This window comes from Oncorhynchus mykiss, chromosome 11 (genome assembly GCF_013265735.2).
Source record: "Oncorhynchus mykiss isolate Arlee chromosome 11, USDA_OmykA_1.1, whole genome shotgun sequence".
In the NCBI taxonomy this organism is placed as follows: Eukaryota; Metazoa; Chordata; class Actinopteri; order Salmoniformes; family Salmonidae; genus Oncorhynchus; species Oncorhynchus mykiss.
Genome location: NC_048575.1, coordinates 64,831,373 through 64,855,377, shown reverse-complemented (window position 1 = coordinate 64,855,377; position 24,005 = coordinate 64,831,373). Strand labels below are relative to the sequence as shown.

Genomic DNA, 24,005 nt, shown 5'->3' with positions numbered 1-24,005 from the left:
TCGGACCACTTCCATATTGAGTGTTTGCTTGTAAGCAGGCATCAGGACGATAGAGTTATGGTCTGATTTGCCAAATGGAAGGTGGGGGAGAGCTTTGTATACCGTCTTTGTGTGTGGACTTAAGGCGATCTAGAGTTTTTTTCCCCCTCTAGTTGCACAGGTTAGATGCTGGTAGAGATGAGGTAAAAACAGATTTCAGTTTTCTTGCATTAAAATCACCGGCCACTAGGAGCACGCCTCAATGAGCATGGTCTTGTTTGCTGATGGCCGTATCCAGCTCGTTGAGTGCAGTCTTACTGCCAGCATCTGTTTGTGGTGGTAAATAGACAGCTGAATATGGCCTAGGTAAATAGTATGGTATACAGCTTATCATGAGGTATTCTAACTCAGGCGAGCAGAACCTCAAGACTTCCTTAATATTAGAGATCACTCACCAGCTGTTGTTAATAAAAGAGAGACACCACCCCCCGACCGGACTCTGCCGTTCTGTCCTGCCGATGCATAGAAAAATATATTATCTATGTCCTTGTTCAGCCATGACTCTGAGAAGCAGAGTATATTACAGTTCTTAATGTCCCGTTGAGATTGAGAGGATCTGCAGAGAAGAATGGGAGAAACTCCCCAAATACAGGTGTGCCAAGCTTAAATCACTGCCAAAGGTACTTCAACAAAGTACTGAGTAAAGGGTCTGACTACTTATGTAAATGTTTAAAAAAAGAAAAATGTCTAAAAAACTGTTTTTGCTTTGTCATTATGGGGTATTGTATAGATTGATGGGGAAAAGGCTGTAACTTAACAAAATATAGAAAAAGTCAAGGGGGCTGAATACTTTCCGAACGCACTGTAGAAAACGATGGCGGAAGCATTATGTACCAAAATGTAAAAAATATTTAAAAAATACACAAAATAGCGTAAAACGTCCACCATTCCCCTGAACATGCCAAAGCAATCAACACCTCCCAACAAATCCCTTTTCCCTACTCAATTTCACAAACCGTTTCTCACTCCTCCCCCCTCTCTCCTCCCTTTCTTTCTATGATTGTGTGTGTCGGTGTTGGAGCCCCCAGATTGCCCAGGTCTGGTTAAATGAGGCACTGGGAGAGAAAGACAACAGTAGTAGCTCTTATTCTCTGACACATTCCTCCTCTGGCAATAATCATTTCCAAAGCTGCACTCAGACACATAGAGTGTGAGACAGTCCGCATTCCAGACCTCACTTCTGCCACTCTGCCCTGCTGTAATGACTTCATGTGCAAAGTCAAGAGGCCCTGGGTCTGCTGCTGGCCAAAAGCAGTGCATAACTTGTCCTCTGTCACCCAGACCCACACCAGCCCCAGTCCCAGACCTTCTGGATGGGTAGAAATGGTGCATGCAATGGGGTTACCATGACAGGGCTACATGACTGATGTGACAGGTATACCTACAGAGCGCCTGGTACACATAAGCTGCTGTCACTGTGAATCCACTCACTGCCAGTCTCTGTGCTGCTGGCAGGTTGGCAGATGGCAGAGCCGGGGTCCCTCACTGCACCTCTGGCCAAGCCACGACCATATTGGTAGACTAAGCGTTCATAAAGTGAAGAGCAGTGGTTCCCAACTTCAGTCCTTGAGTACCCCCAACAGAACATGTTTGTTGTAGTCCTGGGCAAACATACATGATACAACTCATTCAGGGTCTGGTGATTCGTTGACAAGTTGAATCAGGTGTGCTTGTCTGACAAATGTGTACTGGTGTAAAGGATCATCAAGGTTTAAAGCAAGGCAGACACCAACATGTCTTAAATGTGTACTTCTTGAACTCAAAATATTGTCAGAATAAAACTTCTGGTACTGGTTTGCTGTGCCATTTACATGCTTGTAACTCATGTAGTAAAAATGTCGCACCAGTACCTGAAACGTATTAGCATAATTAAATCAAGGCTTTGAACAGCCAAAAACCTCTAAACTACAAAGCACATGAAGCATTCTAACTGTTTTCAATTTAGACTTCCAATCAGGGGAGGGGGGTCAAGGTCTGGCCATGTTTGGTTAAATACGCAACTAGTCTGTGAGGCAGAAGGTCACATTCCTGGAGTGGCACTGGCTCTAGTAAAGGAGAGAGAGCGGGATATGCGTCAACAGCAACCTTGGGAAAATCCTCTGCATTATCATTAACAGCAGACTTGTACATTTCCTCAGTGAAAACAATGTACTGAGCAAATGTCAAATTGGCTTTTTACCAAATTATCGTACGACAGACCACATACTCACCCTGCACAACCTAATTGACAAACAATCAAACCAAAAAAAGGCAAAGTCTTCTCATGCTTTATTGATTTCAAAAAATACTTTGACTCAATTTGGCATGAGGGTCTGCTATGCAAATTGAAACATACGACATTACAAAATCCATGAACATAAACAACAAGTTTGCGGTTAAAATGGGCAAAAAACACATTTCTTTCCAAAGGGCCGTGGGGTGAGACAGAGATGCAGCTTAAGCCTCACTCTCTTCAACATATATATCAACAAATTGGCAAGGGCATTAGAACAGTCTGCAGCACCCGGCCTACCCTACTAGAATCTCAAATGTCTACTATTTGCTGATGATCTGGTGCTTCTGTCACCAACCAAGGAGGGCCTACAGCACTACCTAGATCTTCTGCACAAATTCTGCAAGACCTGGGTCCTGACAGTAAATCTCAGCAAGAGCAAAATAATGGTGTTCCAAAAAAGGTCCAGTAGCCAGGACCACAAATACAAATTCCATCTAGACACCATTGCCCTGGAGCACATAAAAAACTATACATACCTTGGCCTAAACATCAGCACCACAGGTAACTTCCACAAAGCTGTGAACGATCTGAGAGACAAGGCAAGAAGTGCCTTCTATGCCATCAAAGGGAACATAAAATTTGACATACCAATTACTAAAATTACTTGAATCAGTTATAGAACCCATTGCACTTCATGGTTGTGAGGTCTGGGGTCCGCTCACCATCCAAGAATTCACAAAATGGGACAAACACTAAATTAAGACTCTGCATGCAGAATTCTGCAAAAACATCCTCCGTGTACAACGTAAAACACCAAATAATGCATGCAGAGCAGAATTAGGCCGATACCCGCTAATTATCAAAATCTAGAAAAGAGCCGTTAAATTCTACAACCACCTAAAAGGAACCGATTCCCAAACCTTCCATAACAAAGCCATCACCTAGAGAGAGGCTCTCAAGAGAAGACAGGCTAAGTGCACACTGCCCACAAAATGAGGTGGAAACTGAGCTGCACTTCCTAACCTCCTGCCAAATGTATGACCATATTAGAGACAGATATTTCCCTCAGATTATACAGATCCACAAATAATTTGAAAACAAACCCAATGTTGATAAACTCCCATATCTACTGGGTGAAATACCAGTGTGCCATCACAGCAACAAGATTTGTGACTTATTGCCACAAGTGCAACCAATGAAGAACAAACACCATTGTACACTACCGGTCAAAAGTTTTAGAACACCTACTCATTCAAGGTTTTTCTTTATTTTTACTATTTTCTACATTGTAGAATAATAGTGAAGACATCAAAACTATGAACAAACACATATGGAATCATGGAGTAACCAAAAAAGTGTTAAACAAATCAAAATATATTTTATATTTGAGCTTCTTCAAATAGCCACCCGTTGCCTTGATGACAGCTTTGAACACTCTTGGCATTTTCTCAACCAGCTTCATGAGGTAGTCACCTGGAATGCATTTCAATTCACAGGTGTGCCGCCTTAAAAGTTAATTTGTGGAATTTCTTTCCTTAATCCGTTTGAGGGTCTAAAAGTGTCTTATATGGTGAGCTACCGAATGGCTAGGACAGGCAAGCCCCATACTATTGTGGTGGACTTAATTCTTCCTGACATTATTGGGGGAAAAGGCCCAAAACACTATACAGACAATGACTTCATCAAACAACACTGTTTCACGAAGAATCAGTGACATGGCAGGAGATGTTTTGAAACAATTACTGCATCACGTACAAGGGGGTGAATTATATGCGTTACAGCTGGATGAGTCAACAGAGATGGCGGGCCTGGCACAGCTTCTGGTATACGTCCGTTACGTTTATGGGGGGTCAATTAAGGAAGACATCCTCTTCTTCAAACCACTGGAAACCGGGACAAAACTGAGGCTCTGATAAAGAAGTTGGAGCTCATTTCGGTCTGCATTAACAAGGACATTGTGTACAAATGAACTCAAGCTTACTGACAATGTCAAATGTGATATAGAGAAGCAGCTGAGTGAACTGGGTGCGCAATTACGCAGGTACTTTCCCGAAACAGACGACAAAACAACTAGATTCGTTATCCCTTTCATGCCCTGCCTCCAGTCCACTTACCGATTTCTGAACAAGAGAGCCTCATCCAAATTGCAACAAGTGGTTCTGTGAAAATTGAATTGAATGAGAAGCCACTGCTAGATTTCTGGATAGGGCTGCGCTCAGAGTTTCTTGCCTTGGCAAATCACGCTGTTAAGACACTGATGCCCTTTGCAACCACGTACCTATGTGAGAGTGGATTCTCGGCCCTCACTAGCATGAAAACTAAACACAGGCACATACTGTGTGTGGAAAACGATTTAAGACTGAGACTCTCTCCAATACAACCCAACATTGCAGTTATATGCATCCTTTCAAGCACACCCTTCTCATTAACCTGTGGTGAGTTATTTAAAAAATGTTATGAACAAATAAGGTTTTATATGTAAGATGGCTAAATAAAGAGCAAAATATTGATTATTATTATTTGTGCCCTGGTCCTATAAGAGCTCGTCCCACGAGCCAGGTTGTGACAAAAACTCACACTTATGTTTAATAAATGTATCGTATAGTGAGTGTTTGTAGCAGGCTTACGCTGATGGCAAAAAACAACATTTGAGAGTGTGCTGAGCCTGGTGCTAGAGGGGTTACGGAGCTGGAGGTTGAATGTTTGAAGGGGTACGGGACTATAAAAAGTTTGGGAACCACTGCTCTAACCAATGGAATTGGAATGTCCTTCTACACACAGAGATCCGTACAATATAGTCTAGCTATGTAGACTAGCTAGAGAAAGAGAAAAGAGCCCGAGAGGAAGGGGGGCCACATACAGAACAAGTGTATGTTTTCCAAATGGCACCCTATTCCCTTTATAGTGCACTACCTTTGACCAGGGCCTATATGTCTCTAGTCAAAAGTAGTGCACTATATAGGGAATAGGGTTCATTTTGGACACAAAGTGTGGGCAAGAAAAAAATCCACAACGCCGCCTTTTCACAGAGAGGTGATTACACATTTACGGGAAGCTCAAATTTTCCTAATGACACAGAGGAGAACAGAGGAGAACGGAGGGAGAGAGGGGTGGAGGGGAAGAAGGGAGGAGGAGGAGGAGTGGTGGACTGAGGCTCATTGTTAGGCTGCAGGTGATTTACGAGAGGCCAGTGAGGGATATATCTGCCAGCATGCCTGCCGTCGCTATAGCACTGTGCCTTTGTGTCAATTGTGGCGTTGCAGGGCCAATGAGGGTGTGAGGGTGCGAGCGTGTGTGTCTGTGTGTGCGTGCGTGCCTGTGTGTGTGTGTGTGTGTGTGGAAAGCAGTGTGGTGTAGTGCCATCCTGGGGCCAGGCTGAGGTCCATACATCTCACCCACAGACAGCACTGAAATCAAAGGATGCACCGTTCCTCTAAAGGAACCTCACAACATTTGCACAGGACAGGGGTAGTTGGTAGTGTACCCCATCCCATCTCTAGCTCACTGGCTATACTGTCTGAATACTAACCAGAACAAGTCTCTATAAAGTGCCAACACCATTCACCACTTGACCTTTCACTCCTCCATAACACAGTAAGAAAACAGACCTGGGATGGGACACAAATGGAACCCTATTCCCTACATAGTGCACTACCATAAGGCTCTGGTCAAAAGTAGTGTACTGCCTCCCGGGTGGCACAGTGGTCTACGGCACTGCATCGCAGCGCTAGCTGTGCCACCAGAGACTCTGTGTTCGAGCCCAGGCTCTGTCGCAGCCGGCCGCGACCATGAGGTCCGTGGGGCGACGCACAATAGGCCTAGCGTAACCCGGGAGGGTTTGGCTTGTAGGGATATCCTTGTCTCATCCTTGTCTTATCCTTGTCTCATCGCTCACCAGCGACTCCTGTGGCGGGCCGGGCGCAGTGCGCGCTAACCATGGTAGCCAGGTGCACGGTGTTTCCTCCGACACATTGCTGCGGCTGGCTTCCGGGTTGGAGGCGCGCTGTGTTAAGAAGCAGTGCGGCTTGGTTGGGTTGTGTTTCGGAGGACGCATGGCTGTCGACCTTCGTCTCTCCCGAGCCCGTACGGGAGTTGTAGCGATGAGACAAGATAGTAATTACTAACAACAATTAGATACCATAAAATTGGGGAGAAAAAGGGGGTAAAATTTAAAAAAATATATATATATCTACAGTGGGGCAAAAAAGTATTTAGTCAGCCACCAATTGTGCAAGTTCTACCACTTAAAAAGATGAGAGAGGCATGTAATTTTCATCATAGGTACACTTCAACTATGACAGACAAAATGAGAAAAAAATCCAGAAAATCACATTGTAGGATTTTTAATGAATTTATTTGCAAATTATGGTGGAAAATACGTATTTTGTTACCTACAAACAAGCAAGATTTCTGGCTTTCACAGACCTGTAACATCTTCTTTAAGAGGCTCCTCTGTCCTCCACTCGTTACCTGTATTAATGGCACCTGTTTGAACTTGTTATCAGTATAAAAGACACCTGTCCACAACCTCAAACAGTCACACTCCAAACTCCACTATGGCCAATACCAAAGAGCTGTCAAAGGACACCAGAAACAAAATTGTAGACCTGCACCAGGCTGGGAAGTCTGAATCTGCAATAGGTAAGCAGCTTGGTTTGAAGAAATCAACTGTGGGAGCAATTATTAGGAAATGGAAGACATACAAGACCACTGATAATCTCACTCGATCTGGGGCTCCACGCAAGATCTCACCCCGTGGGGTCAAAATGATCACAAGAACGGTGAGCAAAAATCCCAGAACCACACGGGGGGACCTAGTGAATGACCTAAAGAGAGCTGGGACCAAAGTAACAAAGCCTACCATCAGTAACACACTACGCCGCCAGGGAATCAAATCCTGCAGTGCCAGACGTGTCCCCTGCTTAAGCAAGTACATGTTCAAGCCCATCTGAAGTTTGCTAGAGAGCATTTGGATGATCCAGAAGAAGATTGGGAGAATGTCATATGGTCAGATGAAACCAAAATATAACTTTTTGGTAAAAACTCAACAACTCGTCGTGTTTGGAGGACAAAAAATGCTGAGTTGCATCTAAAGAACACCATACCTAGTGTGAAGCATGGGGGTGGAATCATCATGCTTTGGGGCTGTTTTTCTGCAAAGGGACCAGGACGACTGATCCGTGTAAAGGAAAGAATGAATGGGGCCATGTATCATGAGATTTTGAGTGAAAACCTCCTTCCAGCAGCAAGGGCATTGAAGATGAAACGTGGCTGGGTCTTTCAGCATGACAATGATCCCAAACACACCACCCGAGCAACGAAGGAGAGGCTTCGTAAGAAGCATTTCAAGGTCCTGGAGTGGCCTAGCCAGTCTCCAGATCTCAACCCCATAGAAAATCTTTGGAGGGGCTTGAAAGTCCGTGTTGCCCAGCAACAGCCCCAAAACATCACTGCTCTAGAGGAGATCTGCATGGAGAAATGGGCCAAAATACCAAATCAAATCAAATGTATTTATATAGCCCTTCGTACATCAGCTGATATCTCAAAGTGCTGTACAGAAACCCAGCCTAAAACCCCAAACAGTAAGCAATGCAGGTGTAGAAGCACAGTGGCTAGGAAAAACTCCCTAGAAAGGCCAAAACCTAGGAAGAAACCAGGCTATGTGGGGTGGCCAGTCCTCTTCTGGCTGTGCCGGGTGGAGATTATAACAGAACATGGCTAGGGCTCAGGTCCTCCGAGAGAGAGAAAGAAAGAGAGAATGAGAGAGCGCACACTTAAATTCACACAGGACACCGAATAGGACAGGAGAAGTACTCCAGATATAACAAACTGACCCTAGCCTCCCGACACATAAACTACTGCAGCATAAATACTGGCGGCTGAGACAGGAGGGGTCAGGAGACACTGTGGCCCCATCCGAAGACACCCCCGGACAGGGCCAAACAGGAAGGATACCAGCAACAGTGTGTGAAAACCTTGTGAAGACTTACAGAAAACTTTTGACCTCCGTCATTGCCAACAAAGGGTATATAACAAAGTATTGAGATAAACTTTTGTTATTGACCAAATACTTATTTTCCACCATAATTTGCAAATAAATTCATTAAAAATCCTACAATGTGATTTTCTGGATTTTTTTTCTTCTCATTTTGTCTGTCATAGTTGAAGTATACCTATGATGAACATTACAGGCCTCTCATCTTTTTAAGTGGGAGAACTTGCACAATTGGTGACTGACTAAATACTTTTTTGCCCCACTGTATATAGATATATTTTTTAAAGCAGTGTACTATATAGGGAATAGGGTATCGTTTGGAGCCCGGTCTTGGTTTATGTGTGTCACTGGTCACTTGATGTGAGTGAATGAGGATTGAAAGGCATGCTTCGTGTCAGTGGTTTCCTGTTGATGATTCCATCAAGGAACACAATATACAGTGTCTGACTGCATTGTCTTAACATTCTTCAGAAGACATCAATGTAAAAAGGTTAAAAAATCCCCTAGTAGCACTTTAGTAAGTGTTTGATCACAATGAGTGAGGGGGAAAAAGCCCATCTGAAATACAGTATACAGTCTTGGGGAAAAAAGCAGACTGGTGTTTCCAAAAACCATGTCCTTACTGATGCACAGTGACTGTAGCACAGCATGTGACGATAACATGAACATCTTCATTAACAATTCACCAAACATACACTTGTCCATGACAACACAGTTCAAACAATCTGTATTAAAAATACTATTGTGCTTTCTCCATTACCCTCTGTTGGTAGTGAGAACAGCTAAACTCAGTCGGCTTATCAGGGATGTTGATGCTAGCTTTTTCCAAAGCAGTGAATTATTTATTGTTTCTCTTGTTTTGACCACCATGCTGATGTTCCCCTCCACAGAACATCCATTAATTAGAGAGGGGAGCTCTTTGGAAAATGCTCAAATACACCAGTCAACAGCAGGATCAGGACGGGTCTCCTCCACCTTACTCCAACCAATCAGACAGCCAGTACAAACCTCCCTGTCTACTCTGTGGAGTCCAGTAACCAACTGTGGACAGTGTGTTGACACAAGGTTCTCTCTCTCGCTCTCTCTTAGTACACAAAACAACAAGGGGAAAAGTGCATCATTGTATGAACCATTTTGGTGATCGATTTTGGAACATGTTGGAACAACACTGTCAAAGGCTTGCATTGAAACAACTAAACCTGAGAGCCAAGACAACAAGGCAGAACAGGAAACAGCGTCTGCTGCCAGCAATAGAGTCTCTGGAGTTGAAGAGAGTTCTTTCTAAATCAACAGCTAATCACTTTCATTAAGTATTTACTTGCGATTCCATTAATCAGTCTCTGGCTGCCTCTCCTCTCTGACCCCAACTTTTAATTACAGAGTGGCCCATCGAGGGCTGCCCCTGCGCTGGCGACTGGGAGCCCCCGAGCTACGAGCCACTGATCCTCAGCCCATTATAATCCATCATGCAGGACGAGAGAGTACGAGATGTGCATGCGTGTGGCTGCGAGAGGAGAGGATAGGAGAGTCGGATGCCTTCCTCATCCTTCATATAACAGAGAGTCGGATGCCTTCCTCATCCTTCATACAACAGAGAGTCGGATGCTTTCCTCATCCTTCATATAACAGAGTCCAATGCCTTCCTCATCCTTCATATAACAGAGCCAGATGCCTTCTTCATCCTTCATACAACAGAGAGTCGGATTCCTTCCTCCTCCTTCATATAAATGAGAGTTGGATGCCTTCCTCATTCTTCATACAACAGAGAGTCGGATGCTTTCCTCATCCTTCATATAACAGAGAGTCAAATGCCTTCCTCATCCTTCATATAAATGAGAGTCGGATGCCTTCCTCATCCTTCATACAACAGAGATCCGGGTGCGTTCCTCCATCCTCATCCCTCATATAGAGTGGGGCAAAAAAGTATTTAGTCAGCCACCAATTGTGCAAGTTCTCCCACTTAAAAATATGAGAGAGGCCTGTAATTTTCATCATAGGTACACTTCAACTATGACAGACAAAATGAGGGAAAAAAATCAAAAAAATCACATTGTAGGATTTTTAATGAATTTATTTGCAAATTCTGGTGGAAAATAAGTATTTGGTCACCTACAAACAAGCAAGATTTCTGGCTTTCACAGACCTGTAACTTCTTCTTTAAGAGGCTCCTCTGTCCTCCACTCGTTACCTGTATTAATGGCACCTGTTTGAACTTGTTATCAGTATAAAAGACACCTGTCCACAACCTCAAACAGTCACACTCCAAACTCCACTATGACCAAGACCAAAGAGCTGTCAAAGGACACCAGAAACAAAATTGTAGACCTGCACCAGGCTGGGAAGTCTGAATCTGCAATAGGTAAGCAGCTTGGTTTGAAGAAATCAACTGGGGGAGCAATTATTAGGAAATGGAAGACATACAAGACCACTGATAATCTCCCTCGATCTGGGGCTCCACGCAAGTTCTCACCCCGTGGGATCAAAATGATCACAAGAACGGTGAGCAAAAATCCCAGAACCACATGGGGGGACCTAGTGAATGACCTGCAGAGAGCTGGGACCAAAGTAACAAAGCCTACCATCAGTAACACACTACGTCGCCAGAGACTCAATCCTGCAGTACCAGACATGTCCCCCTGCTTAAGCCAGTACATGTCCAGGCCCATCTGAAGTTTGCTAGAGAGCATTTGGATGATCCAGAAGAAGATTGGGAGAATGTCATATGGTCAGATGAAACCAAAATATAACTTTTTGGTAAAAACTCACCTCGTCGTGTTTGGAGGACAAAGAATGCTGAGTTGCATCCAAAGAACACCATACCTACTGTGAAGCATGGGGGTGGAAACATCATGCTTTGGGGCTGTTTTTCTGCAAAGGGACCAGGACGACTGATCCATGTAAAGGAAAGAATGAATGGGGCCGTGTATCGTGAGATTTTGAGTGGAAACCTCCTTCCATCAACAAGGGCATTGAAGATGAAACGTGGCTGGGTCTTTCAGCATGACAATGATCCCAAACACACCGCCCGGGCAATGAAGGAGTGGCTTCGTAAGAAGCATTTCAAGGTCCTGGAGTGGCCTAGCCAGCCTCCAGATCTCAACCCCATAGAAAATCTTTGGAGGGAGTTGAAAGTCCGTGTTGCCCAGCAACAGCCCCAAAACATCACTGCTCTAGAGGAGATCTGCATGGAGGAATGGGCCAAAATACCAGCAACAGTGTGTGAAAACCATGTGAAGACTTACAGAAAACGTTTGACCTCTGTCATTGCCAACAAAGGGTATATAACAAAGTATTGCGATAAACTTTTGTTATTGACCAAATACTTATTTTCCACCATAATTTGCAAATAAATTCATTAAAAATCCTACAATGTGATTTTCTGTATTTTTTTTCTCTTTTTGTCTGTCATAGTTGAAGTGTACCTATGATGAAAATTACAGGCCTCTCTCATCTTTTTAAGTGGGAGAACTTGCACAATTGGTGGCTGACTAAATACTTTTTTGCCCCACTGTACAGTGCCTTCAGAACGTATTCACACACCTGGACTTCTTCCACATTTTGTTGTGTTACAGCCTGAATTCAAAATTGATTAAATTTATATTTTTTGTCACTGGCAAACACACAATACCCCATAATGTCTAAGTTGAATTATGTTTTTCGAAATTTTAACAAATTAATAAAAAATGAAAAGCAGAAATGTCTTGAGTCAATAAGTATTCAAACCCTTTGTTATGGCAAACCTGAATAAGTTCAGGATTGAAACTGTGTAACGTTGTGCGTTGAAAGTCAGGAAGCAAGTTCAGGGAGTGAGTGTTTTAATGAAAAAACACAACATAATACAAAACAAGAAACATGCACAGACATTAAACTGAAACAGAAACAATGACGCCTGGGGAAGGAACCAAGGGGAGTGACATATATAGGACAGGTAATCAAGGAGGTGATGGAGTCCAGGTGAGTGTCATATTGGGCTGATGCGCATAACGATGGTGACAAGTGTGCGCCTTAACGAGCAGCCTGGTGACCTAGAGGCCGGAAAGGGAGCACACGTGACAGACTGTCACGTAGTAAGTTGCATGGATAATAATAGTGTTTAACATAACTTTTGAATGACTACCTCATCTGTACCCCACACCTACAATTATCTGTAAGGTTCCTCAGTCAAGCAGTGAATTTCAAACACAGATTCAACCACAAAGACCAGGGAGGTTTCCCAATGCCTCACAAAGAAGGGCACCTATTGGTAGATGGGTAAAACATTTAAAAGCAGACATATCCCTTTGGGCATTGAATATCCCTTTGGGCATTATTAATTACACTTTGGATGGTGTATCAATACACCCAGTCACTACAAAGATACAGACGTCCTTGCTATTTCAGTTGCCGGACAGGAAGGAAGCAGCTCAGGGATTTCACTATGAGGCCAATGGTTACTTTAAAACAGTTAGAGTTTAATGGCTGTGATAGGAGAAAACTGGGGATGGATCAACAACATTGTAGTTACTCCACAATACTAAAACCTAAATGACAGAGTGAAAAGAAGGAAGCCTATAGAGCATTACTTAGTACCACTCTCCATATTTTAAAGCATAGTGGTGGCTGCATCATGTTATGGGTATGCTTGTAATTGTTAAGCACTGTGGAGTTTTTCATGATAAAACAAATGGAATGGAGCTAAGCACAGGCAAAATCCTAGAGAAAACCGGGATCAGTCTGCTTTCCTGCAGACACTGGGAGATGAATTCACCATTCAGCAGGACAATTACCTAAAACGCAAGACCAAATCTACACTGGAGTTGCTTACCAAGACGACCGTGAATGTTCCTGAGTGGCTGAATTACAGTTTTGACTTAAAGCTGCTTGAAAATCTATGGCAAGATGTCAAAATGGTTGCCTAGTTTGAAGAATTATGAAAAGAATAACGGGCAAATATTGTAAAATCCAGATGTGCAAAGCTCTTAGATACTTACCCAGAAAGACTCACAGCTGTAATCGCTGCAAAAGGTGATTCTAAACATGTATTAACTCAGGGGTGAGAATACTTATGTAAATGAGATATTGCTGTATTTGATTTTCAATAAATTTGCAAAAACATATTTTCACTTTGTCATTATGGGGTATTGTCTGTAGATGGGTGAGAGAAAAAAAGCTATTTAATCCATTTTGAATTCAGGCTGTAACACAACAAAATGTAGAATAAGTCAAGGGGTATGAATACTTTCTGGAGGCACTGAGTAAAAATAAAGAAAAACCCTTGAATGAGTAGGTGTGTCCAAACTTTTGACTGGTACTGTATCATAAACAATCTCATTATGTAATAGTAGGCTCCTTCCACAGTTCAGCCAGCCACGTTGCGTGTGGCCTGTGTGTTTCGGGCCGTTCCGCCCAATTGACCCCCCGATGCAGGGAGACGGGTGACGGGCCACTGCCGTTCACCTTGGAGCCACAACAGTGAGCCAGCTGTGAGTGATAACCACGCAGTGATCCTCCTGTAAAAGAGCAGGCTAATTCACTGGCTGTCGTGTTAAGCAGCTCTCGGTAAATCATTCACAATTTACGAGTATGAGAGGGCATCAACAAGTCAGGGACTTGGTTCATCAAAGCCTGAGGCAAGGGGGAGAAAAGGCTGGCTTACTCAGCTGGGAAGCCACATACTGCCACTAAATTATACATTTTTGTGGCTAAACAGGCAACGAGCCACAGAAATGAACATTGGCCCAATCTGTGAAAAAGAAAAGCATTTTGGGTTAAACAATATAAAAGCAGTGCATGCAGGGAAATGCCCACCTGCAAGAGTCAGGAGTTTGCTCTGTACTGTAAATCAATGGACGGTGACCACTGCCATTTCAGCGGATCATGTCTGCCTCACTTCACATCTCCTTCAACACATCCCCAGCCAGAGAAGTCAACAGCTCTAAGCACTCCCAGGCAATGCCCAAACAAGAGCCAAAAGGTTCTTGTACCCCAGCCAGGGAAGTCACTACAGCTCCACTCCAAGGCCCCAACCAGGACCCAAATGTCCTTCAACCCCAGCCAGGGAAGTCACTACAGCTCCACTCCACGGCCCCAACCAGGACCCGAATGTCCTTCAACCCCAGCCAGGGAAGTCACTACAGCTCCACTCCAAGGCCCCAACCAGGACCCAAATGTCCTTCAACCCCAGCCAGGGAAGTCACTACAGCTCCACTCCACGGCCCCAACCAGGACCCGAATGTCCTTCAACCCCAGCCAGGGAAGTCACTACAGCTCCACTCCAAGGCCCCAACCAGGACCCAAATGTCCTTCAACCCCAGCCAGGGAAGTCACTACAGCTCCACTCCAAGGCCCCAACCAGGACCCAAATGTCCTTCAACCCCAGCCAGGGAAGTCACTACAGCTCCACTCCAAGGCCCCAACCAGGACGCAAATGTCCTTCAACCCCAGCCAGGGAAGTCACTACAGCTCCACTCCAAGGCCCCAACCAGGACCCAAATGTCCTTCAACCTCAGCCAGGGAAGTCACTACAGCTCCACTCCAAGGCCCCAACCAGGACCCAAATGTCCTTCAACCTCAGCCAGAGAAGTCACTACAGCTCCACTCCCAGCCACCAACCAGGACCCAAATGTCCTTCAGTCACGGGCAGAGCTGGCTGAACAGACACAATCCAATTAGCAGTAAGACCATAAGACAATGGTAAAGTTCTGCAAGGCCTGGTGCCCCAAGTGGGTGGAGATTTCACTTAAGGTCCAATGGAATGTTTTAAAATGCGTAAACTCTGCTCACTCAGGGCACCGGGCCATGGTAAACTAACTTGACGTTATCAAAAAACACTGGGTGGAAGGAAACAGGCTTGAATTGGGTGGTTTGTAGGTGAGAGGAGATAAAAAGAGTGGAATATCACCCTCCCCCTTTAAAGAGGATGCGTCACCACACCCCACCACATTGTAATGTTTACATCCCCATCCAAGCAGCACAACAGATCAGAAATAATACAGGGGTTGGATCAGCCACCAGACGCCCAGGAGAATGAGAGATGATGACAAAGAGATGTTGCAATGAGTCAAATACACAAATGGAGGGGGACTGGATAGTCAGATCAAGCAGGCAGGTAGGTGGACAGGCAGGTGGGAAATTGGGGCGTGCTGGCTTGATTTACCTGCATCACCACCTGCTGCCAGGCCAGGGGTTGGCTGTTGGGTGGCAGGTTAGTGCTAGGCCCAGTCCCTCCCAACCTGTCGGGGGGTACATTGGAACGCTCCAGCTGCAGGGAGACGTTGCGTCGCTCCTCCTCCAGGGCCCGGGTCAGACGCTCGAAGCGTGCCTCCTGCTCTTTCACCGAGGCCAGGATACTGGCGGCCGAGCGCACGTCATAATCCTCCATGGCCCAATGGTATGAGTCAAAGGGGTTGGGTTGGACTGAGCTGAGCTTCGGTAGGGCAGTGGTCAGAGAACAGGGGGGGGGGGGGGGGGGGGGGGGGAAGTGGAGAGAGGGAAGGGACACCAGGTCATTACAGACACTCAACCAGCATGGTTGGCTTGATAACTGTATTCTACTAAACATGAAGATTCCCATTGGAAGAAGGAAAAAACCCTGAAAACAATTGTATTGTGAGACCTCAGCTACAGGAAATATGAGCAGGATATGTTCCACGTACAAGGTTCCACATGGATGAGCCTTGCACACAATTACACCCCAACAATAGTTTCTCACACTCTTTTACATAGACATTTGGTGGTGGTTCAGGATGAGGTGAGTTTCCTCCAAAAACGCCATGTCACCTGTTGCTATCAATGCAAATGCTGATTTGCAGTACATGCACATACACACCGAGATCCACAGTACATTACCACGGGCCTACATAACCAAGATGTCCCATCATGAGCTTCAGGAAGCAGATGCAAAATGGTGTGTAGCCTACGTCACTTTCAAACACTTGTATCCATAATGAATGGTGGAATGACATCAAGGGGGTTGATCACACAATAACAATTGTAAGTAACTACAGTCATACACACAGGGTGTTATGAATACACACCTAGTAGATTAGTAGACAGAGGAGTTAGATAACAGGCGTCCCACTCTCTACCAATACTAAAATGAGTGGAAGAGCCTGATGGCTGGAAGGACAAAAAGCTCGAAAAGGAGGGAAGGTAATAAAAGATGAGATCAGACATGGGTTAAACCAGAAATGACAGCATTGATTTCAAGGCCCGGAAAATCAAGTGGGGAAAAAGAGCGATCACTGAGGGACAACAAAAAAATACCACAGTCAACAACACAGACATTGTTACATCTGAAACCACACAAAGAGATAAAGAGAGTGTTAGCCTGGCAAGAGATGCAGATGTGTTGATTAGAATCCTGAGCAGGTTGGACTGCAGTGTGTGAGTATGTATGTCTGTAACCAGAACGAGAGGTAGAGCAAGAGAGAAAGAGAGAGAGACACAGAGAGAGACACAGAAGGAGAGAGAGGGAGAGATACGGAGACGGAGAGACAGAGGGAGAGAGACAGAGGGAAAGATACGTAGACGGAGAGACAGAGTGAGAGAGAGAGAGGGAGAGATACGGAGACGGAGAGACAGAGGGAGAGAGGGAGAGAGGGAGAGGTACGGAGACGGAGAGACAAAGGGAGAGAGAGAGAGGTAGAGATACGGAGACGGAGAGACAGAGGGAGAGAGACAGGGAGAGAGGGAGAGGGAAAGATAGAGACGGAGAGACAGAGGGAGAGAGCGAGAGGGAGAGATACGGAGACGGAGAGACAGAGGGAGAGAGGGAGAGATACGGAGACGGAGAGACAGAGGGAGAGAGACAGAGGGAGAGAGGGAGAGTTACGGAGAGGGAGAGGGAGAGATACGGAGACGGAGAGACAGAGGGAAAGACAGAGGGAGAGAGGGAGAGGTACGGAGACGGAGAGACATAGGGAGAGAGACAGAGAAACAGACAGACAGAAAGAGCGAGACAGAGAGAGAGATAGAGCGAGACAGCGAGAGAGACAGAGAGAGAGAGAGGTAGATAGAGACGCACATTCCCTTTGAAGAACACAATCCCCCTTTGATGTTTGTTTCTGGCTCATCATTTATTTATCCAAAATGGAGATTGGTCTGACAACACTGTCATAGCAAAGCAGTGTGGAGGAGCCCACGTCATTTGAGGTTGAGCTCCATGCTGGTGACGGGTCAGGGAGTGGTGAGTTGGGATGAGGGGTGTGGTAGTACTGGTGGTTGAGAGGCCTTTCTAATGTTTGTTTTCCCTCTCCACACAGACAGCCATGAGAGGCTATGGCTACAAACACACAGCCTAGCTGTATTAAGCTGTATTCCTATTCAAAGAGTTCTGTCAAAAGGGGGGGGGTTACTGGATATCTTTTTTCCACAGCATTCATCATCAAAACAGTGGGTTGGCGCCCCCCCCTTGGGTTGTGCCGTGGCGGAGATCTTTGTGGGCTATACTTGTCTCAGGATGGTAAGTTGGTGGTTGAAGATATCCCTCTAGTGGTGTGGGGGCTGTGCTTTGGCAAAGTGGGTGGGGTTATATCCTTCCTGTTTGGCCCTGTCCGGGGGTGTCCTCGGATGGGGCCACAGTGTCTCCTGACCCCTCCTGTCTCAGCCTCCAGTATTTATGCTGCAGTAGTTTATGTGTCGGGGGGCTAGGGTCAGTTTGTTATATCTGGATTACTTCTCCTGTCCTATCCGGTGTCCTGTGTGAATTTAAGTATGCCCTCTCTAATTCTCTCTTTCTTTCTCTCTCTTGGAGGACCTGAGCCCTAGGACCATGCCTCAGGACTACCTGAAATGATGACTCCTTGCTGTCCCCGGTCCACCTGGCGTGCTGCTGCTCCAGTTTCAACTGTTCTGCCTGTGATTATTATTATTTGACCATGCTGGTCATTTATGAACATTTGTACATCTTGGCCATGTTCTGTTATAATCTCCACCCGGCACAGCCAGAAGAGGACTGGCCACCTCACATAGCCTGGTTCCTCTCTAGGTTTCTTCCTAGGTTTTGGCCTTTCTAGGGAGTTTTTCCTAGCCACCGTGCTTCTACACCTGCATTGCTTGCTGTTTGGAGTTTTAGGCGGGGTTTCTGTACAGCACTTTGAGATATCAGCTGATGTACGAAGGGCTATATAAATACATTTTATTTTATTTGATTTTGATTTGGTCGTGGTCTATGATAATACTATAATAGGGTGATTCTTCACGAAACTATTAAAACAAGCCCATGATTTAGGATTTTCACAAGATTTTATCCATATAGAAGTGTCTTTTGGAGGAAGGATTATTGAAGACCCTCTAAGAGTTTCCACAGCAAATGTTTGCTAATGGTCTGGGGCTGAGGGAAGCGGGTGAGGAGAGCACACAAAGGTCTACCCATGTTCAACCCAATCCACCAATAACCACCACCCCTGTTTACTACACTAAAGTACATGGTAGAACAGCCCTCAAAACACACTTGGAGGCCAAGCATTTTGTGGTGACGATATTATTGGAGAGACGGGTTAAATCATTTTCATAATATTAAAAGCTAAATTAAACATTTAAATGTCATTAACCTAATTCCACAAAAAGATGTGGTAAATTTGACTGCTCTAGAGGTGTAAAAACAAATATTAAATTCAGTGTATATTTTATTCTACCACAGAGCAAATACAGAATGCAGCACCTTGCTCTGAGGCTGACTCCTGAGTCCCAGTTATTCTGGTGTGTGGCTTTTACTCAAGTATAAATGTGTTTCAGCACAAACCCTTGGGCCTGCACGGTGCTAAAAATAGCTGGGTAATAAATGTATTCTCACGCCACATGGCCACAATTCCAGCATGGTGGTAGTTCTGAGGGGACATGAGAGGCAGCAGCTAGTCAGTTGCTGCCTCACTTCAAAGACCCCCCTGCCCCTCCACAGGAAAACTCAGCTATAAATCGTTACCACCACATTAGTCAGGTCTTTTGGAACCATTGTGACTGTGACCACACAATATAAGACATCTCCTCATTTTACTTTTGGAATAGGTGTAGGTCGTCATCAATAAAACATCACAATACGGTGCAGAGCGTTTGATTTGCCTGGAAAAAGCAGGAGCTGAGACACAAACCGCTGGTTGACTCGAACAAACAAGACGAACTGGCAACAGACAAACAGAGAGCACAGGTATAAGTACACAGGGGATAATGGGGAAGATGGGCGACATCTGGAGGGGGGTGGAGACAATCACAAAGACAGGTGAAACAGATCAGGGTGTGACAGTGTTAAGTAAAAAATTGATAATAATTAGAGAGCAGCAGTAAAATAACAGTAGCAAGGCTATATACATAGAGTACCGGTGCAACAGAGTCAATGTGCGGGGTCACCGGTAATTGAGGTAATATGTACATGTAGGTAGAGTTAAAGTGACTATGAATACATAATAAACAGAGAGTAGCAACAGCGTAAAATTATAATGTAAATATTCTGGGTAGCCATTAGAAGCTGTTCAGAAGACTTTTGGACTAAGACTTGGCACTCTGGTACCGCTTGACAATTTTTAGGGCCTTCCTCTGACACTGCCTTGTATAGAGGTCCTGAATGGCAGGAAGCTTGGCCCCAGCGATGTACTGGGCTGTACGCACTACCCTCTGTAGTGCCTTGCGGTCGGAGGCCGAGCAGTTGCCATACCAGGCCATGATGCAACCAGTCAGGATGCTCTCGATGATGCAGCTGTAGAACTTTTTGAGGATCTGAGGACCCATGCCAAATATTTTCAGTCTCCTGAGGGGGAATAGGCTTTGTCGTGCCCTCTTCACAACTGTCTTGGTGTATTTGGACCATGATAGTTTGATGGTGATGTGGACACCAACGAACTTGAAGCTCTCAACCTACTCCCTTACAGCCCCGTCGATTAGAATGGGGGCGTGCTCAGTCCTCCTTTTCCTGTAGTCCACAATTATATCCTTTGTCTTGATCACGTTGAGGGAGAGGTTGTTATATCCTTGTACCACACGGTCAGGTCTCTGCCCTCCTCCCTATAGGCTGTCTCATCGTTGTCGGTGATCAGGCCTACCACTGCTGTCGTGCCTGGCCGTGCAGTCATGAGTGAACAGCTTTACCAACTGACAACTTTACCTGGACAAGGACTTGCCGATGTCAAGCTCTTTCCAAAAGCCAAATCTCTGGTGAAGCAAGCTAAATGACACATGCTTAGCTAGCTACATGCCAAATGGATAGGATACCCTCACGTATCTGAAAATACAAGATCAATTGATGTTAACTGATCATGAAAAGTATGCAGTTACATGCTGTATGGCTGATGATAGAGCTAAATGTGGAATAATCTGAAATGTGCAGTTCTTGACTACGCTCTTCAAGAGGTGACGATATCAAAACCAAATTGTTATAAAATGTATTTAACAATCCCTTGAGAATAGTATGTAGTTATCAATGGTTTTGGCGGAGCTGGGGGTCTTCCTGCCCCAAAGCAGCCAAATCCAATGCTCTGCACTGTATTGTGCCGTTTTATTGATCACGACCTATACAACTCTGAAATGTAAAGGCAATGGCAATACAAGGGCTCTTGTCAATTCAGCATACATCATTATGAGTCTCTTCACTGTTTAGTGTTCAGCGTTGGGCATTCAAATGCACCTATAGCCACCCACATCCTCCCTAACACCCCCTTGAGAGTATAGGACGAACATGTTAAGCTAATTCCTGCTACTGATTTGTGAGCCTCAGCCCAACCTCCTGAAGTGTCATAAACCAAGGTTGGATTAGTATTGGTTTGCTTCATTAGCCTCCTCCAAAAAGAGCTTTGAATGCTACATTAAGATGTTTCCAGTGCAAATTAATTAAGCCCCACTCAACCAGGAACAAAGAGAGAGCCTGGCTTTTATTACATTATAAAGGCACCCCCAAACCTAGACGTGGGATGGGCTGAGTGGGAAGGGGGTGTAGGGGAATCGGTGTAGGGGGGTGTATGGGTAATGGGGGGAGGGCGACGAGGGTAATTGAGTGAGACCATCAGTGCCCGGTCCCCATCCAGAGACACTCACCTGATTAGGGAAATTTCTAACCTATGCACTTTTAGCTCTGACTGCCAATTCTTCCCTTCTAGTGCCCATAATTGCAGCATAATTCCTTGTCTAAAACCATATGATGCCCTTATGATAAGGGAGGTCTCAATGGCACAAAGGGCTACTTAAAAACACCTGCTCCTGTGTATGTTTGTGTGTGTGTGTGTGTGTGTGTGTGTGTGTGTGTGTGTGTGTGTGTGTGTGTGTGTGTGTGTGTGTGTGTGTGTGTGTGTGTGTGTGTGTGTGTGTGTGTGTGTGTGTGTGTGTGTGTGTGTGTGTGTGTGTGTGTGTGTGTGTGTGTGTGTTGGGGGCCAGCATGCCCCTCAGCCCACCTGAGCTCTCTGATGGATAATACATTTGAACAATTAGACGCCAAATTGGAGACATTAAGGAGGCATCGCTCAGATTTAAACAAGCAGTGATTTCCAGGCCTTTAGTCTACATTCCAAATGGAACCCTCTTCCCTTTGAAGTGCACTACTTTTGACCAGGGCCCATAGAGCTCTGGTAAAAGCAGGGCACTATACAGGGAATAGGGTGCCATTTGGGACGTAACCTTACTGATATTTCTTCAGACTGTTCAAAATGTCAAAGCCTTTACGTGGGAATGACTGACAGTCTAGTAGTGATTAATCAAAATGTCAGAAATTCAGTTTAGGCTTCAGGAACACTTTGGAGTCTTACAGTGTTTTACTACGTTGAATGGCTAGAAAATTGCTGGAATTATTCCCAAACATGAAGACGAAAACGTTACTAATTTTAATGGCATGGTGGTTTGATACCAAACATGACAATTTTACATTATGACTTGAGTGTTGAGTTCTTCAACATTTTGTCTGAAGGAAAACTGAGAAAGCATGAGAAGACAAAATAACAGGGATGGACGGTAATGTTTTCATTTCAGACTCAAGAAGAAAATCTAAGTCTTTAATTATCATCGTCCACGGGAAAACATCTCAAGAGAAAAAGAAGATGGAGGAGAGAGAAGAGTGCTTCATTATTAGTATTGCGTTGCACAACTTTCTGTCAGAGTGAGAATGAAGGAGGGCTAGGAGAGCGTTAGACATGAATAGGTATTGGCTCTGACAATAAAGCAGCAGCAGCAGTTACCAGGAACACATTGTCACTTCTAATACATACCTAATATTCTAAAAGGCATCAAAGGTGTGATGGTACTAACACAAGCCTGCCAGCTTGTTTTAAATAGCTAGGTAACAAAAGAACAGGTAATCTCGCTCATCTTTGAAGATTTACTCTTTCATCGAACCAAAACCACACCGTCACCCACCCCATCCTCAGTATCCTCACTGTCCTCTATCGAACATTAAAGTGAATGTTAATCCACTGTAGGATAAGCAAGGCTTAGAGAGGAGCGTGGAGAACCATTGCTGATTAGTTTCAAAAATGAAGAAGAGAATAAGCCCTTGTTTACCACCAATTCTTCTACCTTTTTCTTTGAAGCTCTTCTCTGTGTGGAAACTCAGAACCAGGCAGTCACACATGGACATTTAGACTTAAAGTGAGGGAAAAAAGTATTTGATCCCCTGTTGATTTTGTACGTTTGCCCACTGACAAAGAAATGATCAGTCTATAATTTGAATGGTAGGTTTATTTTAACAGTGAGAGACAGAATAACAACAAGAAAATCCAAAAAAGCACATGTCAAAAATGTTATAAATTGATTTGCATTTTAATGAGGGAAATAAGTATTTGACCCCCTCTCCATCAGAAAGATTTCTGGCTCCCAGGTGTCTTTTAAACAGGTAACGAGCTGAGATTAGGAGCACAGTCCCTTTAAGAGTGTGCTCCTAATCTCAGTTAGTTACCTGTATAAAAGACACCTGTCCACAGAAGCAATCAATCAGATTCCAAAGTCTCCACTATGGCCAAGACCAAAGAGCTCTCCAAGGATGTCAGGGACAAGATTGTAGACCTACACAAGGCTGGAATGGGGTACAAGACCATTGCCAATCAGCTTGGTGAGAAGGTGACAACAGTTGGTGCGATTATTCGCAAATGGAAGAAACACAAAATAACTGTCAATCTCCCTCGGCCTGGGGCTCCATGCAAGATCTCACCTCGTCGAGTTGCAATGGTCATGAGGAATCAGCCCAGAACTACACAGGAGGATCTTGTCAATGATCTCAAGGCAGCTGGGACCATAGTCACCAAGAAAACAATTGGTAACACACTACGCCTTGAAGGACTGAAATCCTGCAGTGCCCACAAGATCCCCCTGCTCAAGAAAGCACATATACATGCCCGTCTGAATGATTCTGAGGACAACTGGGTGAAAGTGTTGTGGTCAGATGAGACCAAAATGGAGCTCTTTAGCATCAACTCAACTCGGCGTGTTTGGAGGAGGAGGAATGCTGCCTATGACCCCAAGAACGCCATCCCCACCGTCAAACATGGAGGTGGAAACATTATGCTTTGGGGGTGTTTTTCTGCTAAGGGGACAGGACAACTTCACCACATCAAAGGGTCGAACGACGGGGCCATGTACCGTCAAATCTTGGGTGAGAACCTCCTTCCCTCAGCCAGGGCATTGAAAATGGCTCGTGAATGGGTATTCCAGTATGACAATGACCCAAAACACACGGCCAGGGCCACAAAGGAGTGGCTCAAGAAGAAGCACATTAAGGTCCTGAAGTGGCCTAGCCAGTCTCCAGACCTTAATCCCATAGAAAATCTGTGGAGGGAGTTGAAGGTTCGAGTTGCCAAACGTCAGCCT

General features: G+C 44.9%; 1 protein-coding gene across 15 annotated transcripts in view; it reads right to left on the bottom strand.

Moving 5' to 3' along the window:
• Window positions 1–24,005, bottom strand: part of arvcfb (ARVCF delta catenin family member b) — a 309,144-nt gene that overhangs the window by 157,262 nt on the left and 127,877 nt on the right. For 13 of the 15 annotated variants that reach the window (XM_036936118.1, XM_036936125.1, XM_036936123.1 and 10 more), the window contains exon 4: window positions 15,385–15,654. The exons of 1 other annotated variant lie outside the window; for it this stretch is intronic. In XM_036936118.1, coding sequence (XP_036792013.1) covers window positions 15,385–15,609 — 225 coding nt within the window. In that variant the 5' untranslated portion in view covers window positions 15,610–15,654. Of the gene's footprint in view, window positions 1–15,384; window positions 15,655–24,005 lie in introns of those variants that run through there. One more of the 15 variants, XM_021621907.2, reaches the window with a different exon arrangement.